The 23,303-nt window shown below is 40.3% G+C and overlaps 2 protein-coding genes across 5 annotated transcripts in view; one reads left to right on the top strand and one right to left on the bottom strand.

Annotated features, from left to right (window-relative positions):
- The window catches only part of AOAH (acyloxyacyl hydrolase), a 78,860-nt gene extending 64,526 nt beyond the window's left edge, over positions 1-14,334 (top strand). For all 3 annotated transcript variants that reach the window (XM_035552387.2, XM_035552386.2, XM_050708682.1), the window contains exons 18-22: positions 570-628; positions 715-774; positions 2,764-2,860; positions 6,089-6,165; positions 11,671-14,334. In XM_035552387.2, coding sequence (XP_035408280.1) covers positions 570-628; positions 715-774; positions 2,764-2,860; positions 6,089-6,165; positions 11,671-11,799 — 422 coding nt within the window. In that variant the 3' untranslated portion in view covers positions 11,800-14,334. The remainder of the gene's footprint in view (positions 1-569; positions 629-714; positions 775-2,763; positions 2,861-6,088; positions 6,166-11,670) is intronic.
- Positions 14,335-15,883: 1,549 nt separating this feature from the next.
- The window catches only part of ANLN (anillin, actin binding protein), a 28,244-nt gene continuing 20,824 nt past the window's right edge, over positions 15,884-23,303 (bottom strand). For both annotated transcript variants that reach the window (XM_035552384.2, XM_035552385.2), the window contains 4 exons: positions 21,522-21,608; positions 19,897-20,004; positions 17,682-17,854; positions 15,884-17,289 (listed from right to left, as the gene is read on the bottom strand). In XM_035552384.2, the coding sequence (XP_035408277.1) occupies positions 17,166-17,289; positions 17,682-17,854; positions 19,897-20,004; positions 21,522-21,608 (492 nt within the window). In that variant the 3' untranslated portion in view covers positions 15,884-17,165. The remainder of the gene's footprint in view (positions 17,290-17,681; positions 17,855-19,896; positions 20,005-21,521; positions 21,609-23,303) is intronic.

Genomic DNA, 23,303 nt, shown 5'->3' with positions numbered 1-23,303 from the left:
CATGTTTCAGCACTGCAAAAATAATGAAGTCTGATGGGATGCTCAGTGTGCCACAAACTCAGAGAACTGAGTGTCCATTTAATCTCCATCCTGGCTGTAGTCACCAAAGAAGCAAAAGGATTGATAAAATGGGTATTTTTCTTAACAAGCAAGGTTATTGTGCAGCATAGTGATTTTCAGGGAATGTCAACTGGGTGTTTAACTTGGTGCTTGAATTTGCTCACCCACAGAAAAGTATCCACGTCCCTCAGTGACAGCAAAATTGTTTCTCCCTTGTAAAGCTGTCCTCTCTGAGACAGATGCAACGCTTGGTGTACACACACTCACCTTCAGCCTTCCTTTTGGCTGTGCAATGGCTGTGTTTTGTTCGGAGAGTGAGATGTGCAAATGGATGACATACCAGTCAGCACCTCCCAGACCCACAAGGGTGGTCGTGGTGGGGCTCCCAGGGTGCCTCTCCCCACCTGGGGCTCTGATGCATGGGGAGGAACACATGGAGCCACAAAGAAAAGCGATGGTGGTGCCTTTGGCCATTGGCCATGCAGAGCTTCCCTCTCTGTGTTTTGCAGGGCAGCTGAACAGAGACATCACCTACAGCCAGCTTTACTCTTTCCTCAACTGCCTCGAGGTAAGGTCTGCCTTAGGAGCATCCCTCTGCTCTCCTCTGCTCTCCGCCTGCCCACTGATAACGTGCTGTCTCCTCTGCCCACCTAGGTGAGCCCCTGCAATGGCTGGCTGACTCCCAACGAGACCCTCAGGAACCTGACCTCAGAGGTAAGGAGGAATACCAACTCTGCGGTGGTCGCATAAGCCCACCCTCTTGCCCCGTATGTTTTATAGAATGATAGGATCATCTAGGTTGGAAAAGACCTTCAAGATCATCAAGTCCAACCACAAACCTGACCTGCCGAGTCCCTTCACTCAGCCATGCCCTTGTGCTGTATCCACACAACTCTTAAACACCTCCAGGGATGGAGACCTCACCTCTTCCCAGGGCAGGCCCTTCCAATGCCTGACTGCCTCCTCCATGTAGAAATTCTTCCTAAATACAAGGTGTCTTGTGTTGTACATCAAAGTGTCTTCACTGAGGAGCACAGGACCCCCCAAATCCTTTCACAATAGCCAGAACAGATGAAAACGCATGGTGTAGATGTAAGACAACAAAAGGAATGGTTTAGATGTAAGACGACAAAAGGAATATGCAACAATTCCATGTCAAGAGAAAGTTTAAATTGAATCTATGTAGTGATATAGTTTTTGCTTTAGTCTTTTATATGATTAATGGTTTCTTGGCCTAAACCTGATATCCCAAATGCAAGACATCAGCTTTTTTTTTTTCTTCCAAAGCTGTGGAAACTTCCATGCCCACCCTTTGAAACACCTCGCAGGCTCTCAGAGCAGCACAGTTAAGCTGCAGGCTTTCTAAATGAGCTCCTGTGGTGATCCCTCAGCTGTCCAAATTCATTCTTGAGGAATGTGATCTCCCTCAGACAAAAAACGTTCAGGGTCCTGCTCTTTGAGGAGAAAATGTGCCTGGTAAGGAAGAAACTGCTTATGGAGAAGGTAGTTGCTAGCATGGAGTGTTGATGGCATAGATTTTGCTGGCAGCAGGAGCAGCCCTTGAGAGCAAGATCCTGGCCCGGTCTCTGTCAGGGCTTTGTGCTGATCTCCCTTAGGCACATCGCTGTGGCCTTAATCACCAGGTGGTGCAGACAAGGAGCACACAGGCAGCAGGCAGGAGTGGGAGCAGCCGGACACGGGTGTCCTTTAAAACTGACACTAAAAATCTGGCGGCACATCATAGCAGCCACTTATTCCCTGATTTTTAACCCTGCCCCCTGCAGCCATGTAAAAGAACCAGTAAGCAGATATAGTCAAAGGTGTCATCTCTGTGCATTGTCATACTAATGTATGCATTCAGTAAACAGAAAATATGGCCTTAATTTCACCAAGGTTTACATACAGGTTTCATTTTATGTCCCATCCCTCTTGACTTATTAAGAACATTCCTAAATCTTTACAGGACTGCAGCTTATATGTTACCTACACCACAGGACATACAGGACAGGTAACTGCTGTCCATGTCCAATTCCTGTGTCTGCAGGGCATGAATTAATCTTCCTCCTGGCTTCCTGTCTGAAACTAATTGTCTATGTTATCATCCAAACTGCGCATGTTAAATATTTAGGAGATCCTGATCTCTGTTACAGCTGTAGAAATCACACTGGATATATCAGTTAGGTCTGTGGCCGATGGAGCTAATTTACTCCACTGAAAGTAAGAGCAGAATGTGGTCTGGCTAGCTGAGTGCCAGTACGCATGACGCAGCAGCAGGAAGGATAATGGGAAAGGGGGAACATTTATCATCTGCAGAAAGTTTCTGTTTTCTTTAAGAGGATTGGAAATGACAGGGCTGCCGCTTGTCAAGAGGCCTCTGAAAATGAGAGAGCCTGAATAATTATACAGGACTAGAGCTGCTGCTAGAAGGGGTTTGCGGTAAAATAACTGTATGCTGTGTTCATCGTATTATCTCAGATGAGGTCTCAGTGCAAATCTGCAATGGCACATTGCATCGCGAGCATGGTAGCCCAAAGGCAGAGGATGTCTGGTGCATGTCTGTGTCATGATAAAGAACCCTGATTCTCCTTTCCCCCAGTTACAGGGGGATATTAGCTTTGAAATTCCTGCCTGCACATCAGAGACAAAACCAAAACCCATTCAAAGCAGCGTATCAATGAATTGACATCAAATTGATTTTTGCAGAGAGCCTTACAGCTTTCCAATGTCCTGAAAGAAATAGCGAGAGCTGAGAAATTTGCCAGCTTCGATGTTTTCTACATGGATTTCCCACTGAGACAAAGTAAGTTGCTTTTCTCTCTCCTTCTCTCTCAGGCAGCATTCAGTCCAGTGCTGAGCTGCTAATGCCCTCTATACATGTTAGCTCTGTACCAAGGCAGCCTGAGTGACCCTGGTGGCACTGCCTCCAGAAGACAAATTTTTCTTGGCCAGTTTTCCTCCCTGAGTAACATAGCTGCCCTCCCTTAGCTCAGTGTTTTCAAAAGCATCTCTCCCAATAAGAACTGGCTTCCTTCCTGTGCTTCCTCAAGCACCAGAGTACCTCTGCAGCATTGACTCCAGGACCTTACAAAACTCATCCTTATGTGATCTTAAGTGGCATTAGGCAAGTGCATTACCTAACTCACTTTCTTCTGTAACTGACATTTTAAAGGGAAAAAAAAAAAAAAAAGAGCCAGGAATGTATATGCTTGCTCCTCCATTTTAAGAAAAGGATCAGCATGGGCTGAGGGACTGAGGTGGGCAATGTATTCAAGCAGTTAGACAGCGATGGAAAAGCAGGAAAACAGCTTTTTTCCTACATCCAGCCTGAACCTCTTGCGTTTCAACTTATACCCATTGCCTCTTGCCCCACCTTGTACTGCTGTGAAGACCCTGTCCCTGTCCCCTTGTCACCATCCTGAGGGCACTGGGGGCCGCAGGCAGCTACCCCCTGAAGCCACCTCTTCCCCAGGGCAAACCATCCCCATCCCTCAGCTCATGGGGCAGAAGCTCCAGCCCTGGCCACCCTAGGGGCCTCCCTAATACCATGAATTTTTAGATTCTGTAAAGAATACATAATAATAATAAAATCTGATCTGCATTTCTTTATAGTGGTATTCACAAGGAGAGGTCCTGCTCGAAAAAAAATTTGTCTGGGGACCATAAGTTCTTTTATTTTTTACTTTTTTTTAATGATAATTTAAATCCCAAAATGTAGACAGCTAAATCTGGAGCCATGAAGGGACAGAAGCAGCCTGGCAGTACTTCAAAGTGTACATCTCTGACACCTCTCCCCATCAGTGTCTGGGTGTCCTTGGAAGCACGAAGCTGCCGAGGCATCGAAGATTATCGCAAAATTCTCAGCCGCAGCCAAACCCCATCAAAACTCACTAAATTATTTTATCCTCTACGACACAGTTCATGAAGCTGGGTCTGGGTCTCATGCAGACCACACGAGGGAGAAGGTAAAGAAGACGATGGGAGAGGGAGTTTTTCCACCCAAAACTTAGCTTGGAGACACAGACCTCACTGCAAGTTAGATATCATAGCACAGAGTTTCAGGATGTCCGAGTCTCTTTGTGGGTTTTATATCAGCTACTTAATATTTAACAAGTCATTAGGGTTTGGAACAAACTACCTGCTGGGTAGGCAAATTACTTTAATAAGTTCAATTGCTAACTTCAGGTAATTTATTTGCTTTCACGAAAAGAAACGTCTTAATATAATTTGCTGTTCTTGATTACAGCGCGTTAAATAAATGAGGTAAACAAAATCACACATGCACATACAAACATCGGCTCTGACAGACACTTTGTGAAGTTTCCTGCAGCCCTGGTGCCAACCATGTGAGCTTCCCGTCAGTAAAGCTGTCAGTTTGCGAGCGCACTCAAAAGCGAGCTAAGGCTGCTGACCTACTTTCCGGTCTCTTTCTGAAGCAAGTGCAGATCCTCCCCTAGACTCTCCAGACATCAAATATTTAGTGGTGGTTGCATGCTGTGATGAGGACACTGACTCCAGGTGGGCCTGTGCATGTGTACATAGCAGCTCCCAACCTCCTTGGAATGAAAACTAGGTATACCAGCATTTATTGTAGGTTTAGATGGACAGTCAAGCTCAGATGCTGCCTTTGGCTGAAGTGCTTAGTGGTTCTATAAAGAAGGGGTGCAATAAATACAGGGTGTGGGTTGCTTTTCTTGTGGGGATGTGAGCAAACTCTATTGTAGTCCAGCCTAGGCAACAGGCACTTTTAAGGCAATCTCCGGCTGTACTCAGTGCCTATTTGTCCAAGAATTGCTCTAGGATTTTTGGAGGTCAAGTATAATGGAATAAATTGACCTTTGTTGATAGAAACCTTACTTACTTGCTATTTCTGGACTGGAACAGTAGCGTGTCTACCAAGCTTTTTTTACAGCACACAGCCTCATACTTGGTGTATAACATCATATAGGGGTTAGGCAAGTTCACACTGTGTGTGTATGTTGTGCGCGCTTGTAATCCCTGGTGTAAAATAGGATGAAAATGTTTTCATGTCCAATATCATGCAATTTTGAAGCAGGCCTTCAAGCCCTGTGCCTTGAAACAAGTTACTTTGGTGTTGAATAAACCATCTCAAGTACATTTCTATAATTAAAGCAGAAACACTGCCAGTCTGTGAATTCCAAGTCAGAATATACCCAGGTATCACTTCTTGACACAACTGCCAGAGTCCAGCGAACAGTGGCAGTTCTAGGTCAGAACTGTAGCACTTGAAAGGAGAACATTTTTCTCATGACAGGATGCCTTTATAACACTATTAAGAATTCTTAATCTGTCATTATAAAAAAAGATATGAAATTTACAGTCTGTTAATGCTATATCCACCAGTCCCGTGTTTGATCACTCTACAGCCCTTTTGAAGAAAGCAAGCTTTTTACTTCTCTAATGGCTCTGGGGCTTACAGTACAGCAGCATTTGCATTGAATGTCATGCTTATGTAATTCAAAAGGTTATTCTGTTGGAGTTGAAAAAGATCACTCAGAAGAAAAGTAACTGAAAATGACATCTTATTCCTGCAGACATCAGCCCCGGAAAATACTGTGTTACCCTCTATTTCTCTAAAAATCCCTGTTTTCTTTAGCTTTTCTTCATATATTTGTACACATACACATTTTTTGCTCTGCTGAAGCTGCAACTCAAATGGGAAATACAAAAGTATTAAATCAATATTAAATAATTTATAGCTTTACTCACTACAGCATCAGTCTTAGTTAGGAGGGAAAGCGAATTCTTTTACAATCATTTATGTTCAAAGCACATCCTTTCATAAATATTGCAGATAAAAAAAAAAAAACAGTAAAAAAAAAAAAAAGCTTAAATACTGCCCCAAGGAGAGGGGGATTGCATGCAATATTGGCTCTGACAACTTCATATAAATTGTCATAATCTTCATGCAGAGCCGTTGTGAGCTTAAAAGTAGTGAGGGCCTTGGGAGGAGGAGGAGGGGGCCCATCTCCGCGCGGTGCCATAACCCCTATGCTTATGTGCTTGGCAGCGGCCGAGGAGTGGCGCAAGATGGGCGGCGAGCCCTGGCAGCTGATCGAGCCGGCTGATGGCTTCCACCCCAGCCAGGTAAAATCCAGACCCAAGGTGAGGGGTCGCAGAGCGGGAGGGATGCCAGCGCTAGCATTGGGTTGGCTGCTCACACTGCCTGTCGTGCCTGCGTGTCCTGCAGCAGGGATAGTGGGGGTTTCTTTCAGGAGAGACCCTGACCCTGTCCCTACCCATAAATACGACCATGGTGAAGACCCTGCCAATGTCCCTGCCCCTACATCCCACATCCTCAGCCTCCAAGGCCATAGATCCCACCCCCCCCCCCCATCCTAGCCTGGAACAGAGTTTTTGTTTTGAAGCCATACCTATAAACTGGCTTATAAACTGCAGCCACATGATGAAACACTTCTCTCCCAATTCATTGGCCTCCAAGGATGGGTAGTAGGGGAAAGTTTGTAGTCAGAAATGAATGAAAGGGAAGGAGCAACGGCTGCTTGGCTGTAACTCCTCACTTTGCTGACCTTATGCAAGGTTTGCCCTGTTCCCACCATGCTCACTTTCAGAGTACTTCTTTTCTGAACCTGCACAATGCTTTGGTAGAGCACGTCCTGCAATCTGCTACAAGCAAAGCAATGCATTTTCTATAGGCTAGCTTTGGGTTTCAAGTATGTACACAGTCGAAAATAAATTCATATTTGAAATATTAAAGTGGAAACAAAAGAGTGGCCCATCTTGCTGGTATGACCCTGAGTAAAACTGTATGACTGCCCAGCAAACAGTGCTACAAGGGGCCGATCCCTGTGCCCAAAAGCACAGACTCAATTTCTGAGGCAGTTTTATGATGGAAGCCAACCCCCACACACATATTCTCTGTTGACTGCCTCTTCAGCCAGTGGTGACAGGCATAGGGACATCCAAAGCATAAGTAAGTGCTTTCCTTGCTGTCTTTTACATTCATGCTGGTCAGCTGAATAAAATGGTGGCTGGCTCACCTTTGCCACGTCAGAAGAATTTCCTGGTCACAGAGGGGCCCCTTCATAGCAGAAATAATGCCTGCTTGGCTACCAAGCCCTACCACGAGGAAGCTGTGGGAAAGTATGGGCTTAGAGCCTGAGGACATGGGGGAAGCGTGTCTGGATATTTTTGGTGCTGGCCTTTTAAAAGGAAGCAGTTAGAGAAAACTTGGCAAACGAAACAGGAGTGAAAGCAGTGATGAAACAAACCCCATTCCCACTCCCACCATCTGGGGAAAATACACAGAATGAGGCTGGCAGGGAAGGTCTTTGTGTTATTCTTATGCCTTACCCCAATACCCTGAGGCTGGCCTGAGGCTTCCATATAGCCACCAGCAATCGGCCACCAAGGGAGCCAAGCTCACTGGGTCACAGCTTCCCCTCCAGGCTCTTGCCCACATCCTGCACCCCACCAGCTGCTGCAAGGCAGCATGGAGTCGGGCACAGCAAGCGTTCATCTTGAAGGGAACCTTCCTAAGTCAAAAGAAAGTTGCAGAAGGGCATGGAAGGGCAGCTACCAACCCAGGCACAGCTCCCAGCATGGCAGGCTGCAGGCCCTGGCCACATGCTGCTGTATTTCACTCCCCCTGGGCCTGGCATCCTGCGGTCGTTACCATCTCCCTCTCCTGCTGTTAGGATGACGTTACTGCTTTTATAGGTACATTTTCCCATACAGTCAAGGTGCCAGCTGTAGATATGCCTCACTTCAAGTGAGTTATTGCCCTTCTAGGATTTATTAATTAGCCTTATCCAAACAACCACTGCTTTAAATCCATTTTTCTTTTCCTGCTATTATAGAGAAGTCTGTTATCAACACAGCGCTGTTTGGACTGAGACACAGCACTCTGCTCTGAAAGAGTGGCTCTCAGGACAAAGAAGGGGAAGTGTGAGCACAGCATGATATTTTAAGAGTACGCTTGAGAGAGATGATAAACAACTCACTCACTCATCATGCAAGTTTTATTTAAAGTTTTACTTTATACCGGCGTGAATGCCTCTGGCCAGATATGGCTTCAATACCATCTAGTGCTGCCTAGCACAAAAGTTAATGCTTGTCAAGTGAAGGAGTTCTTTTACTTCCATCTTTGCAGCTATTCTCCACTTGTCACACACAGCCCGACAAATAAATATGACTGATAAGTCCTAACTCAATCTTTTTTACAGCATTTTTCTCAAAGATCTCAAAGCATTAGAGAAACAGTCATAAATATTTGAACTGAGCAGCACCCTAAGGAAAATACACACATTTTAGCTCTTGCCTTCAGATGCAGAAAAACTGAGCATGGGGTATGAGAAGCACAGTGCCACTCTGTGCCAAGGTGAGCTGGAGGAACACCATGCTCCCCCCTTGTTACTATGCACCACTGGGCAGGAGAAGTCTGATGTCTGCCCTGGATTTAACCTGCCATTTATCTGGCATCTCATTAATTGAAGAAATAAATAATCCGCTTGTGTAAATAGGTGTCAGCACATGTATCCAATAGACCATCACTCCAATTATGCAGTAGAGTGGAAGGGAATTGAACCTTCCTAACAGACAGCCATAGACAAATCACTGCAAAGAGAAGGAAGAGGAAAAAAAACAAGAAGGCAACCATACATTTGTCCCATCAGAGCTATTCTGTTTTTTCATGCATTGAAAAAGGCTAGGCTAGGACACAGAACAAAAAAAGTCTCCATAGTGTCCACAGAGAGTATTTTGTATCTAAGAACCCTTGAAGGAAGGGATAAACACCAAGCACTTGTGTTTAGCCCGGCCCAGAACTATATTTCATTATGGGACATTCCTACAGGAAGAAGAGCATTTTCCTGTGTGTTTTCATTAAGCTGCAAAACTGGAGATTACTCATTCTTGGCATATCTGTATTTGTCTTAAGTTTAAAAACTAAAACACCCAGATCAATCTGTAAGTGGATGAAATTCACACCATTTACTTTTAACACCTAAAAGCATGATGTCTGAGCCCTCCCAAGATCCCTCTAGAGTCATCTCTGAGACAGTACTCCCCCAAGTCCTGCTTGATTGTCCTTGGAAGAAATTTCTTTCCCTTGACTAGAGGGGGAGCCCAGGGACTTTCAGCAGCTTTTCCTTCCTACAAATCTCACTGCAAACCATCCTGAGTGCCAGATGGCTTCAAGGACATTGCTTCTGTCTGGAACAGCTGATTGCTTTGTGTGTATGGCATGACCATGCATTTCAAGAGGATTCTGTGCAAATGGTTTCATTTCTTGCTTTTATGAAGTTACCACTGAGAATGCAAAAGCCCTGAGCATCACAAACTGGAAACAGGGATGCTTGGAAGATTCTTAGTGATTATGTACAGGCAGGAAAGCACAGCTTGAGTGTGATTAGATTTTCCCTTTTTCTTTTTTTAAGTCTTAGGAAAGCACATTATAACCAGGGAAGAGAAAAAAATGAAACAAAACACATCAGATTAGCTGTGTATTTACACTTTGCTGAGAAACATTCCCATCCCCATTTTGGTACAGAAGGAAAAAACAGCCAAAAGCTGCTAAAATAACACAACCACCTCAAAGTCACAGTCATCCAGGACTCTATGAGAAACAGGCAATATTTCCTTTAAAAATTGTTCAGGATTTTATTTATTTATTAATTAAGATTAAAATTAAAAAAATGCAAAAAAATAAAAATAAATGTAACTGGTGCCAAAACACAAGCTGTTTGGAATTTAAAAAGGACCTATGAGAGAAATGATTTCTTGAATCATGAACCTTTCTCTGTGCCTCACTACTCATCCAGTGTAAATTAACAGCACCATGTGAGCAGGTGTCTGAGCAGGACCTATGTTATTTAGGACATTCTAAGCACATCTTAAATTGCAATCAACAGCAGTCTGAACACTGTAGAGTGTACCTTCTGTGATACTCTTTCACTCTTTCAGGGGGGTACAAAATGCAAAGATAGTGGGTATTGTTTTGTTTAAAAAAAAAAAAAGTCATCCTGCTAAAAACATAAGGAAGGCTTAGGGACTTGTGAAGGAGGTTTGGAGACTCCCATGCCAAAAAGGACCACTCTGATACAGAGAGGTCTCAACTGCCTGGCAGCCGCTGAGTGTCCCAGGACCTTGTTTGGTCACATTAGGAATTTGTACCAAGAAAAAAATGCCATATTACAAAATCTCCCCTATCCCTCTCCCCTGCCTAATGTCTGATAGCTTAATGAGGCTGCAAATGACAAGAGTCCAAGAGCTTCCAACCTGCAAATGTTGCTCTCTGTACATTAGCTCTGAATAAAGTTTTCTTCTCCTGGCCCATCATTACAGCTTTTTTCCAAAAGCACAGCATAAAAAAGTGCATAAAATTTCCCTAAAGGTTCCAGTCTCTTTCTGAAACAGGGTTCAAATAGTTTGATTCCATAAATCCATCTCGGCCCTTCGTACGAAGGCTTTGTTAGCCCTATTTAAGCCTTGTAATTATGATCAATATTAGCATGAGTTTCAGATTTGAAAGTAAAGTTACTATATAGGCAAAATATAACCATAGGTCAAAAGTTGAAACAAAAAAGCATTAGCAGGGTGTGAAAACTTGGTTAAAGGAGAATCAGGCTATTCTCTTTCCCTTTCTCCTACCCTTGATGATTTTCACCCTGGCAAAACAGTAGATACAATTTCTCTTTAGTGCGTAACTTCTAGGGCAAACACTCTGTAAAGGCTAGAGCAGTTCTGATAGCGAGGAGAAAATCTATTTTACCATTTTCTGCAGGTCTCATGGGAAAAGGCTCTGAAGACAGCCAGCAACAGGTGTGGACTTAGAGAATCAGAGGTGGTTAGTTTTGAACCTGGATATAATTGGGCCTCTTTTTCCCAGCACCTGGGGTTTCCTTACAGGATAACAAAGAGGATAGTTATTAGAAGTATCAGAGGAATTCAAGAGCATGAATTCCTTTGGACTGGCAAGAGATTTATGCCTTATATCCAAGCAGTGCTTTTTGAAATAATGCTTTGGGGAAAAAAAGTGAGACCCTATGGCTTTTGAACAGAAGTTTGTTGACCAGACATTGTAGGCATCAGGAAATGGTTGAAGACTCTCATTAGACCTGACCATCTGCTTGCTTGTATGTCTTTATTTTCCTGTAATTGATAAAAATAATTTACAACACTTTTGCAAAGACAAAACACAACTGTAACAGAGAGTAGAACTTTATGCTTGTGAACTGCACATATGGTCACATTTTCGTTCTATGATAAATAGTTTAAAAAGGGTTATTCAACGTAAGGCTTCACATCTGATCTTTAAAAAAAAAAAAAAGAAAAAAAAAGAAAAGAAACACCTTTTTGGAATCACCCCCTGCCTATTTTACCAGAAATGAGCTCTTGTTGATAAATTCAGTTCTTGCTCTGGTCAGGGAAGTACAGATATGTAATCCTCACCTTATTTTACTGTTCAAATGGATTTTCATCTGTTCAGGCAGCTGGAACAGAGTATTTTCTTTGGCTAGAGGTTACGCTCCATCACGTTTATGGAGGGGAGTCTGTCTTCTGATGGGGACTGGTATAAAACCACTGAATTATACAGGCACAAGAAATTGATAGTATTTGTGCTGTTCACAGATTGCTGCAGCCCTGGGAACAAGCATTACCTGGCAGAAGGCACTACATGAATGGCCTCAAGTGCTTGGAAAGGAGAATCCATTCAATGACCAGATTGAAGCTATATTCAAAGATCAAGGTGGACACTGACTCCAAACTGCCAGAGCCACGGTTTACAGGGATGCTTCCTGGCACATTCCAGAAAACAACATGATTAGAGACCAAAACAAAAGAAAATAGAGGGCACAAGTTATCAGAGCCACACTTATTTTTTGTTGTTGTTGTTCAAAATAGCAGTACAAAGAGACAGTAGTGCTGAAGTTAGCATAGGAGCATTCTTTTCAGTGCTGTATCTTAACTGCAAAGTCACCCACCTGTACAAGTAGACTGAGCTTTTTCTGTGGAGCTACAAAAATAAAATAAAATCAAAGGATACCTGCCAGCTAGACCATTCATTGTACTGGTTTGCAAATGCATAATAAGATTGTTTCCACATATAGCAACCCCCCAGCCGTACCTCATTGTTTTCCATGCAGAACGGTATTTCTGGGCTTTCCATTTGTACTGTTCAACAGTTAATCTGATCCCAAAAGGGGCGGGAGGGGGAACCCAATCTAATCTTGTTGCTATGAGTTGTGTACATGTAATTACCTCAACTGTCAATATATTATTTAGCTGCTATTTGCTTATTAAAATGTGTAAGGAATAACAAGACACTAGATGTTAGATTTGCCTGGCAGCATTAGTTCAGTTTGACTGAGCACAGGTTCCCTTTTCCACCATTAACGAGCTCGTAACTTGACAACCCTTCAAGTATTTAACACAGCTTGCTTTTTAAAGCTTTAACACATCTCTACTCCTTAGCTTCATAACAAATGCAATATGCACTATAAGTCCCATGCATTTTGCAGGTATGACCTAAGGAATCACTGAAGGTAATGGGCAGCTCTTACCTGCTCTACTTTATACATAGTATTAAAGGTTGAGAATTAAAAGTATTTATTTCACCAGCTCACCCAATACTTTTAGCAAAAGGCAAACAAGAACACAACAAAAAGAAAAAACCACCACCACAGAATACCCAAGCAAAATTAGATACAGCTCTACTAGCAGCCCTACTGGTGATAAAAGGATCAGACAGCGTAAAATAGCACTAATTACACATGGAAAAATATGGTAAATAGAAAGTGTTAACACAGCATGACTAAAGCCATCAAAATTAGCCAGGGCTCAGTTATACTTGGTCTATTTTTTGTTCTGAATGCATCTGTGTATATGGCTGCATCAGCTGTGACCCAGCTCTGAGGCTGCAGGACAGACAGACGGCCTGGCTGTGTGCGGGCCCAAGCACACCGGCCACATCTGTAGGAGCTTGTGTCTGCTCGGTAGTTTGAAGAGGCAGAGGAGTACTTGCAAATACTATTTTGATTGAAGCAAATCCTAGATACCCTATTTTTTTGTACTTCTTTTTTAAGTACAGTCAATGCAGCATCTTTTATTAAGATTAAATTCTTGTGGGACAACTGCTAATGTTTGAGGAAATACTCGGCATCTTTAGGAAACCAAGAGGGAATGCACTTTAACTGAATGATACTTACTATCATATGTCCCACTTCATTCAAGGCATTCAGATGTTACCAAATAGCCACTGTCTCCCAAGAAACAGTTTCAACTCAGTCGTCCTCAGACATGCCTCTGCTATTGGTCGCACACTGGAACAGGCTCCCCAGGGAGGTAGTCACTGTACCAAGCCCGTCGGAATTTAAGAAGCATTTGGACTGCGCACTTAGTCCCATGGTCTAAAATTCTGGGTAGACCTGTGTGGTGCCAGGAGTTGGACTTGATGATCCTTATGGGTCCCTTCCAACTTGTGATATTCTATGATTCTATTTAGTGCTAGAAGAGGAAACATACCTGCTTGCTGTACAAAAATCTGCCAAATGGCACAGTGTTCAATATACGCTTTCCAGGTCAGGTTTCTTACTGTCATTAAAAACAAAACCAGGACAAAAGCAAGTGCATCCACATTGTTTTACAATAGACCACGTACAGCAAGGACAATACCTCCAGACTCATATTGGATAATTTCCTTTATACCAAAACACAGAAATGCGGCAATCAAAGGAGGGAAGAGAACACTGTTTAGAAGCCAAATTTTCAAGCAGTTACTGCATCCCAATTGAGTTTAGGCTTTGATAATGCCAATTAAGAGTTTTAAAAGCTAGTAAGACTCAAATTTCCTCAGTTAAAATAAGCTTCATTGCCCAGAGCAAAGCATATTCATTTGTAGAATTTCTTATTAGTAAGCATCTTGAAATTGTGTACAATGGAAAAAAAGAAGACTGAGAGGATGTTCTAAATTTATAAAAATGCAAGAGAGACCTGAAATCCCCAAAGCTCTTAGACTTGCCCTAGCAGTGTAATTACTCCATGCTTGATACAGTCTTTGAGGGACTTCACAAAATGGGCTTGCCACTGGCTGCAGGAGCACTAATCAAACCATATGTCACACCTTAGCAGCAAACTCCCCAATTCAGCACTAAAATCAGGCAGTATACAGAAACTTCATTTGTAACTAATGCGGTAACTATTTGCCAGTAAAGATGAATTTGGGGTGTATTATGCCACCACCTTTTACAAGTACTACATCTCTTTGTTGTTTCAAAAATACAAAAAATACTTGAAGATCTGCATGCCCAAATGCTTTTTGAGCAGCATTGGTAAGTTAAACACCCAATTTTAAACAGCTGGTTCTGACAAAGCTTAATCTAAAGCAGTAGTGAGCTACGTATTCTAGTCTATTTCCCTAATTTAACCATCTCCTGATGCTTAGGATGAAGATGACAAATGCCTGAGTAAAAGAGAAAAAATTGCTCTTGGAAAGTTCAGTATAGCACCATGAAATCAAGCTTTATTAATAGTAAAGATTTTTAAGAAGGAATGTCTTATCACAGGCATCCCCCCACATAGTTGGACGATGTAGATACAGGGGGATTTCATCAATGCCTTACAGCACATGGTTTCAATGCACTAAACATAGGAGACTTTTGCTGTTGTTTTTCTGTTCAGCTATTTTATAACAACTTAATGCTTTGCAATCTGAGAGTATCAGAGAAACTATTTTTGAGTTATAGAGGTACATCTACCTGAAGCTATTTGAATTCACTTGGCCTGGCCTATTCGCTATAAATATGAGAAAACTCTAACCTGTAGAGCTGAAAGCTCTCATCTCTTCGTGACATTTCTATCCAAAACTTTTCAAACTCTGTAGTTGTATTTGGCTTTCCACTTCAGGACAAAAAAAAAATGCAAGACCTCTAGGATTCTGTGATTCAGACAGAGCACAATCATTTTTTAAAGTTATGGTAGAGTACAAGTTTAAACTGAACTGTTGTTCTGTAGTCTCTCTGCTTTCAACTTTCAAGGTTCTAACACACTTGCAGAAAAAAACCCTCACATATTAACCATGTTATCCCTCTCCCTCACATCTGCGTTTTCCTTACTCCCTCATGTCTATCTTGCAGTGCTCAGAAAACAGATGATCCCTGACATTTTTGAAAGTTTTTCCACAGCTCACCCTTGAAGGAATTGGGAATGCGAGAGGGGAGGAGGTACGCATTAGTACAAGCCAGTAGAGATGTAAATGGAGGCTTGTTGCTAAGCTGTTGTCACGTGCTTCTGCTGACTGCAGCAGTACATTTGATCACTGACAGTGTGTTCAGGTCAGATTTTTTAATTTGCATCACCTATTACAGTTTACACATTTCCTTGATATTTTTCCATCTTCAGCAATAATAAAACACATTGGTTTCTACAATGGATAATAGCCCAAATTGAAAATACAGTCCAAATGAAAGCATGTCACTCCTTTCTATAGACTCTTGCTTCATAACTCAACCTACTGTGTATCCGTGGATGAAATTTGCACTGCCACTGTTCATATTCCATTGCTACTCTGCTGCCATGTCTTTACCACGTGAGACAAGAACCATCTCTCATCACATTCAATGAACTGCTGATGTCTAGCTGCCTTTACACCCATGTATGTTCCAAACATATTCATGGTAATTGCCCACAAACAATCTGGTGCTAGCTACCCCTGAGATGTTGCATTATATTCCCAAATCAAGAGGTATTTTTGGATATACATACTGAATAGAATTTCCCAAACACCACATGGAGTCTAGCTTTTTGTCTTCAGACTAGTGTCTCAAATGCATAGATGATATTAGGAGAAGTTGCATAAAGTTTTATTATTTATTTTAAAAGGGATAAAATATATCTCAATACATAATTTGGAAATATTTAAGGACATCTGAAAAAAATAGATTTAAAAGCAAAAGTACAAAAGTGGCTGGATGAAAACAGTTTAAGATAACAGAATTTAGTGTTTCAAGTGTGAATATACAACAGCAGTAACAACTTAAAAGTATTCCACTACTGCATTTGCAATAGTGGGGTAATGAGATAGTATTTCACTAAGCCCAGTGAAAAAGCTGTGAAAACTGCAGGTTTTTACTGACTAGTTCTGCCATTTTAATGATGGGTCTGAAGTACTCTTTTTGTCTGCATTTATGGACATGTCTACGGTGGGGGAGAAGATCCATACTTTTGGCAAGAGTATTAGTTGGTAGATAGCAGCTTTAGAGTGTCTTACAGAAAAAGCAATTTTATAGCCTACTTCTGGTTCTCAAATGGAGTAGAATTCGAGCTTGTATAAACCACGAGTTCTAAGACATACTGACATACACAAACCTAGAACTAATTTTTGTATAGCAGTCCTAACAAAAATATTCAAGACCTTTCATTTCTATCAAAGTGCAATGTACTGCATATATAATTCCATACTTGTAAACCATATAGCATACATGCAATTATCCATACCAGTTTGGTATGAGAAACGGCATAAAATCTAATACAAAGTATGAATATTGTCCACATCTTTTGTTCTGACCAGAAGAAAAGGACATTGTGCAAGCAAGAAACACTTATGCTGCATGTTGTAGAATAAAATTTACTATTAACTACTTTTCCTGATCATTATAAGAAATGCTCCAACATTAAAATTCCTGCTTCAGCACCATCCTTCTAATATAACTCTGAGCTAATGTTTTTTTCAGGGAGCTGAGTTAACTAGTAAGTTTGTGTATTCACTAGCTTCCCCCACCCTCCTCATTCTCCAGAAGTGCGATTTCCTCCAATAATTTAGTTATTTCAAGAAGAGAACATGCTTAGCTACAGAGACTTCCAAAAAAAAGGAGTTATATAAATATTTAGCATATTTAGAAACAGCTAATTGCTTCCTACCATACTCAAAAGCTAGGAAAAAAGTTTTAAAACTCTTAAAGTGAGATAAAAATACTGCATAAAAGTCCTGTATAAAGGTATGTACTCTCAAATTTAAAGCTTAAGTGATCCAGAGAACTTTCCACAAATTTTCATTTAACTTTTTTTCTTTGTGTAGTTCATGTGGCCTTTTGCATATATATATTTTCTTCATATTCCCCTTCCAGTGCTTAAGGCTTTCCAATTGGTTTATAGCATGCATCAGGTTGCCACATACGAAGATCAACAAGAACTTGGTTTAGCTTTTGCATCCAAAGGTTACGCTCTTCTTTAGTATCAGCAGACAGCCAATTCCTAAAAAGCAAAGAACCAAATGAGTTAGATACCTTCCCCCCTAGTTATTCTGAAAAAGCTGATCATCTGTGGAATCCCAAATAGCGGGGGAAAAATGAAATAAAATATTCCAGAATTCTGCAGAGTACTGCCAAGCTATCTGGCATTTCCATTTCTAGAAACATCAAGTTCTTTGTTCTCAGAAGAAAGAAATGGAACAGTAAGACAAAACATGATTAAAATCGATCAAGACAGCTTAAGTATCATCTAGAAATCTTAGCATTTTAATTATCTTTGCATTGGCATGCCAAAGTTGTAAGGCTACATTATTAAAACCATCACACGAGGCAAGACATGCCCCCCCAACAACCTCCCCCCCACAGCCTTCACAAACCATGATTTTATCCACTCACTTTGTAACACAGAGTGTGTCTCTGCACTGGCTAACAAGGGTCTCTCTATCATCTTCCCTCTGCGGACGGACAGTTATCAGTTCAAGAGTGTTGGGACGGGCACAGAACTCCCTGTTAGCAGGTTCAATCTGACGATTAGTACAGTTAGCCAAGTTTATCCGGCCCAAAGGATGCTGAAAGTGAAGTTAATCATCAGTTAAGAATATTGTTCTGAAGACTAATTCTGAACATATGCTCTGACAATTTTTCCATATGAAGTGAATTCTAACCCCCAACCAAATAAACAGAAGTCTATTATTGCTCTTTTCAATGTGAAAAGTAGAATAGGTGAAGCAAGATAACAGACAATGAAATAGGCCCTGCTCTGTCACATACAATACAGTTAACAAATCCATCCTTACCAGAGGCTTAGACTAGAAAAATACGTTCACCCTTTTCTTTCTTCCTTTCAAGAGAAACTTGCTTTTAAACTCAAAAATTCAGGAGAGCTTGGTAATAAAATCCAAGCTGATAGAGCAAGCTCTACCAAAGCCTACAGAAGGCAGGCACTTCAGGAATGCTTTGTATCATTCTCAAAACCCGTAAGTATATGGATTCACCTTCAAACATTCAACTAAGGCACTTAAGTGTAGAGTCCAGCTGCTTTAGCTCCCTCTATAGTTAGTGGCTAGACCTCTTCAGGGAGCATTTCCATTTTCAAGGCAGTTACTTCTTCCCACTGACTACAGAGGGAGGCTCAGCTGTATGCCTAAAGTTAGTTACAGACCTTGGCTCCAATTCATCACACCTACAGAATACCTCACCACGGAAACATCACAAGCAATTCTTGATTAGGAGAAAAGCTTGCTATTTATTGGGCATATTCATTATGCTGTTCCAGAGACAGTTAATACAACCTAGGTTACAAGAAAAAAGGGTAGCTCCATCTCAATGAATATTAAGAAACAGTTCCCATAGATATACATATATACCCAACCTGCAAAGCTTATCTAAAAAAAATATAATTTAAAGCAATCATTGTTCAACACTGGTATTTCTGAGCTACGTGTATCTTTGCATAATAGAACAGACATAGCAGGGGGTAAGGGGAGGCATATAAGGATAGAGTTTAATATTGCTGTAGATGATAAATAAGAGCATATCTATATTATTCTTTAATTATACCTTTCTCAGTTACAGTGACAAGTCTATAACATTTTCAAGAACAGAACAATCTAAGACAAATCAAAGCAACTTTCTTGTGCACAAAAGCAGAACAGGAAGCTTTTTCTTGATCAATTTTTTGCCTTTTTTAATTACAGTAGGCAGAGATTTTTCCTGTCTCCTGGCAAGGAAAGAGTACATTGATATATTTTGGCATTGTCAACTACCAGCATATGGTGTTCCTCTGTTAGCAGGGAAGAAATTAAACTCAGGCAGCTGAATTGGCATAGAAGATCCAGAAGGACCAGAGCTCACCACAGAATTTGGGAAAGAAAGTGTTCTGCCAACAAACAAGCAAACATTTAATGGCAAATTGCTTAAGTGAGTCAGGAAAAAAAGCCTCTTGAAAGCAACTCTTAAAAGCAAATGGAAAGGTTTCAGTACACACTGCAGGAACAGGCTAAAGAGACAAAGTTCACTTTACTGACAGATGAATCTCTCTGATTTGGTGCATTAGCCAGACAATACCATGAGTTTCTGCAAGAACTATTTAAACCTACCAGTTTCAGCTATAATGTGGGAGCTGCAAGAAAACGATGACTGCAAACAAGATAGTCCATAATTACATTTATGCTTCTACGATATAGAAGGATTGTCCAGTCTCAGTTTTCACCATATTGAGTAAAGTCAGTGTTTGGTCTAAAGATTAGGGCAGATGGATACAACTTGCTTACCAAGCTGTACAAGCCTGATCGATTTCAATTAAGTAATCTATAGATTAGTCTTTTGACAAATATAATGGAAAGCCTTAAAACTAAAAGGAAAATTGAATATGGATTTTCCTCCAATTTTCTTCTTCCCTACCAGATATGGTCAATTTCTAAATTTGCCCTGGTTTAGGTCATATTTATGACAAGTCTCCTCCATTCCCTAAAGAAACTTTAAGAGCTTGAATCTCATGCTTTGCATATAGTTACCTGAAACCTAAAGCATTGCTGTCTTTAAAAGCGATCAGTGAATTGCATAGGGTACTACAGAACTTTATAGGCTTGATCTTTAGAAACAGCATTACCTTTCGTTTTTCGTCATCTGGGTATGTCCAGTAAGATATACAGTTTCCAGAAAGTACACACCAGCGCCTATGCCATGCTCCAAATCCACTAACATCTTCAAACATAGTCTTTAAAGAAAAGGAAAAAATATTACCACCTTCAGCTTTGTCTGTACTCAGCTATTTTCCCTACAGAATGGTTCTGCAAGTACAACACTTCATTGCAGTAAACTTAAAAGCAGGAAAAAAAATATACTGGGAGAAACTTCTATTAGTATATTACCAGACAGTGTAGAAAATGAACTTACACTATTACTCTTAAGTTTGCAGCCTTTGGCTCAAAATGCACCTAATCCCAGCTACTTTAAATGACTAGATTTTAATACTGACCGTAGTAAGCATTCCTATCATTTTAATACAACGGAGGGTTATTTATAGAAGATACTTTCTGCAGAGTTCACAAGACACATACTAGTATAACACAAATTATTATGATTAGGTATATGGGCCATCTTTGACTTACAGGTCAGGATTACAAAGTGTATGTCTGGCTATTCTGCAGGCTACATTCAGGAGTCCAGTCAGTTTAAAAGAAATTAGAAATCAATTATAATTGTTTGTGTTGGCAGTTTATTTTATTACATGCTGTATTATGTCAATTTCAAGGCCCCTTTTCCTTGATATTGAAATAGAAAGTTTAGTATCTACCTTCTATCCCTGATCCCTCTTGAACTTGCACAGAACATTTTCTTTGAATTAATTTAAGTGTTGTGTTTTCCACTCTTTGTAATTCATACTATATATTTTTAATGGCACAGGCTGTTTGCAAACCCTCACTCTGAAAAATTTAATATGCACACCATTCTCCAGGTTTCACATACTGAATAGTAAAAGTAAACACACGCTTTATAATCCATGCACAAAAATATGGGATAGCAAACAATCCTGTTAAATGTTTGCATCTAATCAAAGGTGAACAGACTTCATTAAGTAAAAGGAAAGGAGACAGAACTGCTTAAAAAATAAAGAAATTCTGCCTTATGAATACACTAGAGTAACAGTAAAGTTTAATGTTTTACTGAATTATTTTCATAGCACTTTTACTGCCATCTGATGGATACAAGCTTAACAGCTCCATCTATTAGGCTAAGGTGCTCTTTATACAAGTCCAGATTTAAAAAGAGAACTGCTTAAGATGTTTCGCAAAAAGTAGCGTAGCTTCCTTGTTAAGTTAAAGTATGTGCACACAGTGAGGAAAACCTCTTTTGCTAGAAATAATTTTTATATGAGACCAAAAAAATCTAAGATGTCTTGTAAGAGTTTCTGGCAGGGAAATTAGAATCTCATCTCGTGACACACAGACTATAGCAAAAGAAAGTTAACTCAAGTTCAGAATAACAGGGAAACTGTTTACAATAAAAACATACAAACTAAAATTTTAGTGAGAGGCAACAGTACTAAAGATAGCTTTAATTTATGCTGCTTTAGAACATAAGCTAGAAAAGTGTTGGGATTTGGTTCAGGAAGAAAAATATATCTTAGTTTTGCTAAGATTCACTATCACCAAATGCATGTGTGAATTTAAAATAGTGACTATATTTAGTAAGACTTATTTCCAAGGAAGGAATTTGAAGTGAATATCTTACCAAGAACCCTTTTTCCTCCACAGAAGAGTCCACTTTGCATTTTAACTTTAGATATATATGACCCTCCAAAGGAGACAAAACAGGAACCTGCAAAAAGTAAAACAATTAGTCATTTGATTTTAATCCTCTCAACATCTACTCTACCAGCTCAAGCAAGTCACCTGCACCAGAAAGTTAGCACTGTCTTGTTCTAAGGATCCACAGCCAGAAAGTAGTGATGAAGCAGGACAGTAATAATCAACAATTCTTTCAAGTTTATTGACAAGCTTTTCAAGATTTATTAATTTTCTCAGGATATATGCGCAAGCATGCTTCTGTCTAGAAGCAACAGGCATGTTGGATGTTGGTTATAAACCAACAAGCAAGGTTATAAAAAACACATGGCAGCAGTCCACATCCTACAAGCTTCTGCCTCAGTTTGACATTAAGCTGCTTAAAAAACAAAGCGGGTTTAAACAGGATTAGTACTTGGATGACATAAGCATTTATCGTAGGTACTGATGTTGCAGTGCCTATTCAGAAAAATATTTGTACAAAAAAACAATTCGTGGAAGAGAAAGTAACAAAAGTAGTTCTTGACTGTCACTTAAGGTGTGACACTACATGTTCCTTCAGGAAGTGTTGCAAACATTCCAACTCTTGCAAACTTCCAAACTGCAGTAAAATGCATTTCTGAATGAGGGCCTTAAGGAATTTTTGTCAATTCCCCAATTTTGGGTGTTCTGGATTCCTTTCTATTGTGTGTCAGACAAAAGTACTTACTTGGATTATGAAGAGTTTACTAACAAAGTTGTGTGACAGTAAAGTAAAAGTGTTGTATAGCAAATTGAACATTCCAGTTATGCAGAGCCTACAACACCATTACTAATTAAAAAAGGTCTCAGAACATCCTCCTGTAAGTGTAGTGTACATATTACATTCTAGTCAACAATATATCCCTTTCAAAATGGAGTAGGGTGAAGGTACTGAGAAGAAAGCAATCTGTTGAATAAACGGCTAAATGAAGAGAAAACTGAAGTCCATGACTAGCCTAGCTTACTTTCTGGTATGGTCATTCATATATCCACCATAAAAAGAAGTTGGCTTACTGTCAAGGAAGATAATCTAATGAGATTCAAGATAACCCTCAAAAATTTGCAAAAAAAATAATTTTCTTAGAAGAACTTGGATTACAAGTAGAAGATGATAGGCATTAAGCTTACCACCTTAATTTTGTGAGAAAACACACATAAAATTCTTTTTCTTCTGAGATCCAAGAGTTAGCTACATAAAGCTATTTTCAGAGATTAAAAAATTATTTAAGCACATTAATTTACATAATTCCTAAAAACACAAAAATGCATACACCAGGCAAAATATTTCAACTGCACATTTGTATACAGATAAGAACCTCATTTTGATGGGCTTAGTACTTTCAAAACTTTAGTTCTTTATGATCACTTGTTGCTTAAAATTTGCTTAAAAGTTGTATTCAAGCAAGGTCTTGACCAAATAAGAAAAAAGATTTAGCTCCTGAGCAATATTAGTTTTCTTCAACAAGTTGAGTTAAACCGGTATTTAGGCTGCTAGGGGTTTTTCTATCAATATCTGTCAGCACAGTAGCCAATTTTAAGTTCCATACAGCTCGACAAGAAGCTGGCTTAAATTTCCTGGCTAACCAACTTTCAGAGAGACATTGATACATTCTGAAGAAAAGCCATTGTCTAGTCAACTAGGAAGACAAGAGACAAGCTTGTCAAGGAAAAACGCTAGGGGTCTTAACTGAGTTCTATCAGCATCCTT

The sequence above is a fragment of the Cygnus atratus genome, chromosome 2, assembly GCF_013377495.2.
Source record: "Cygnus atratus isolate AKBS03 ecotype Queensland, Australia chromosome 2, CAtr_DNAZoo_HiC_assembly, whole genome shotgun sequence".
NCBI classification, from domain to species: Eukaryota; Metazoa; Chordata; class Aves; order Anseriformes; family Anatidae; genus Cygnus; species Cygnus atratus.
Note: the sequence above shows the minus strand (reverse complement) of the source record. Positions and strands in the feature narration are given on the sequence as shown.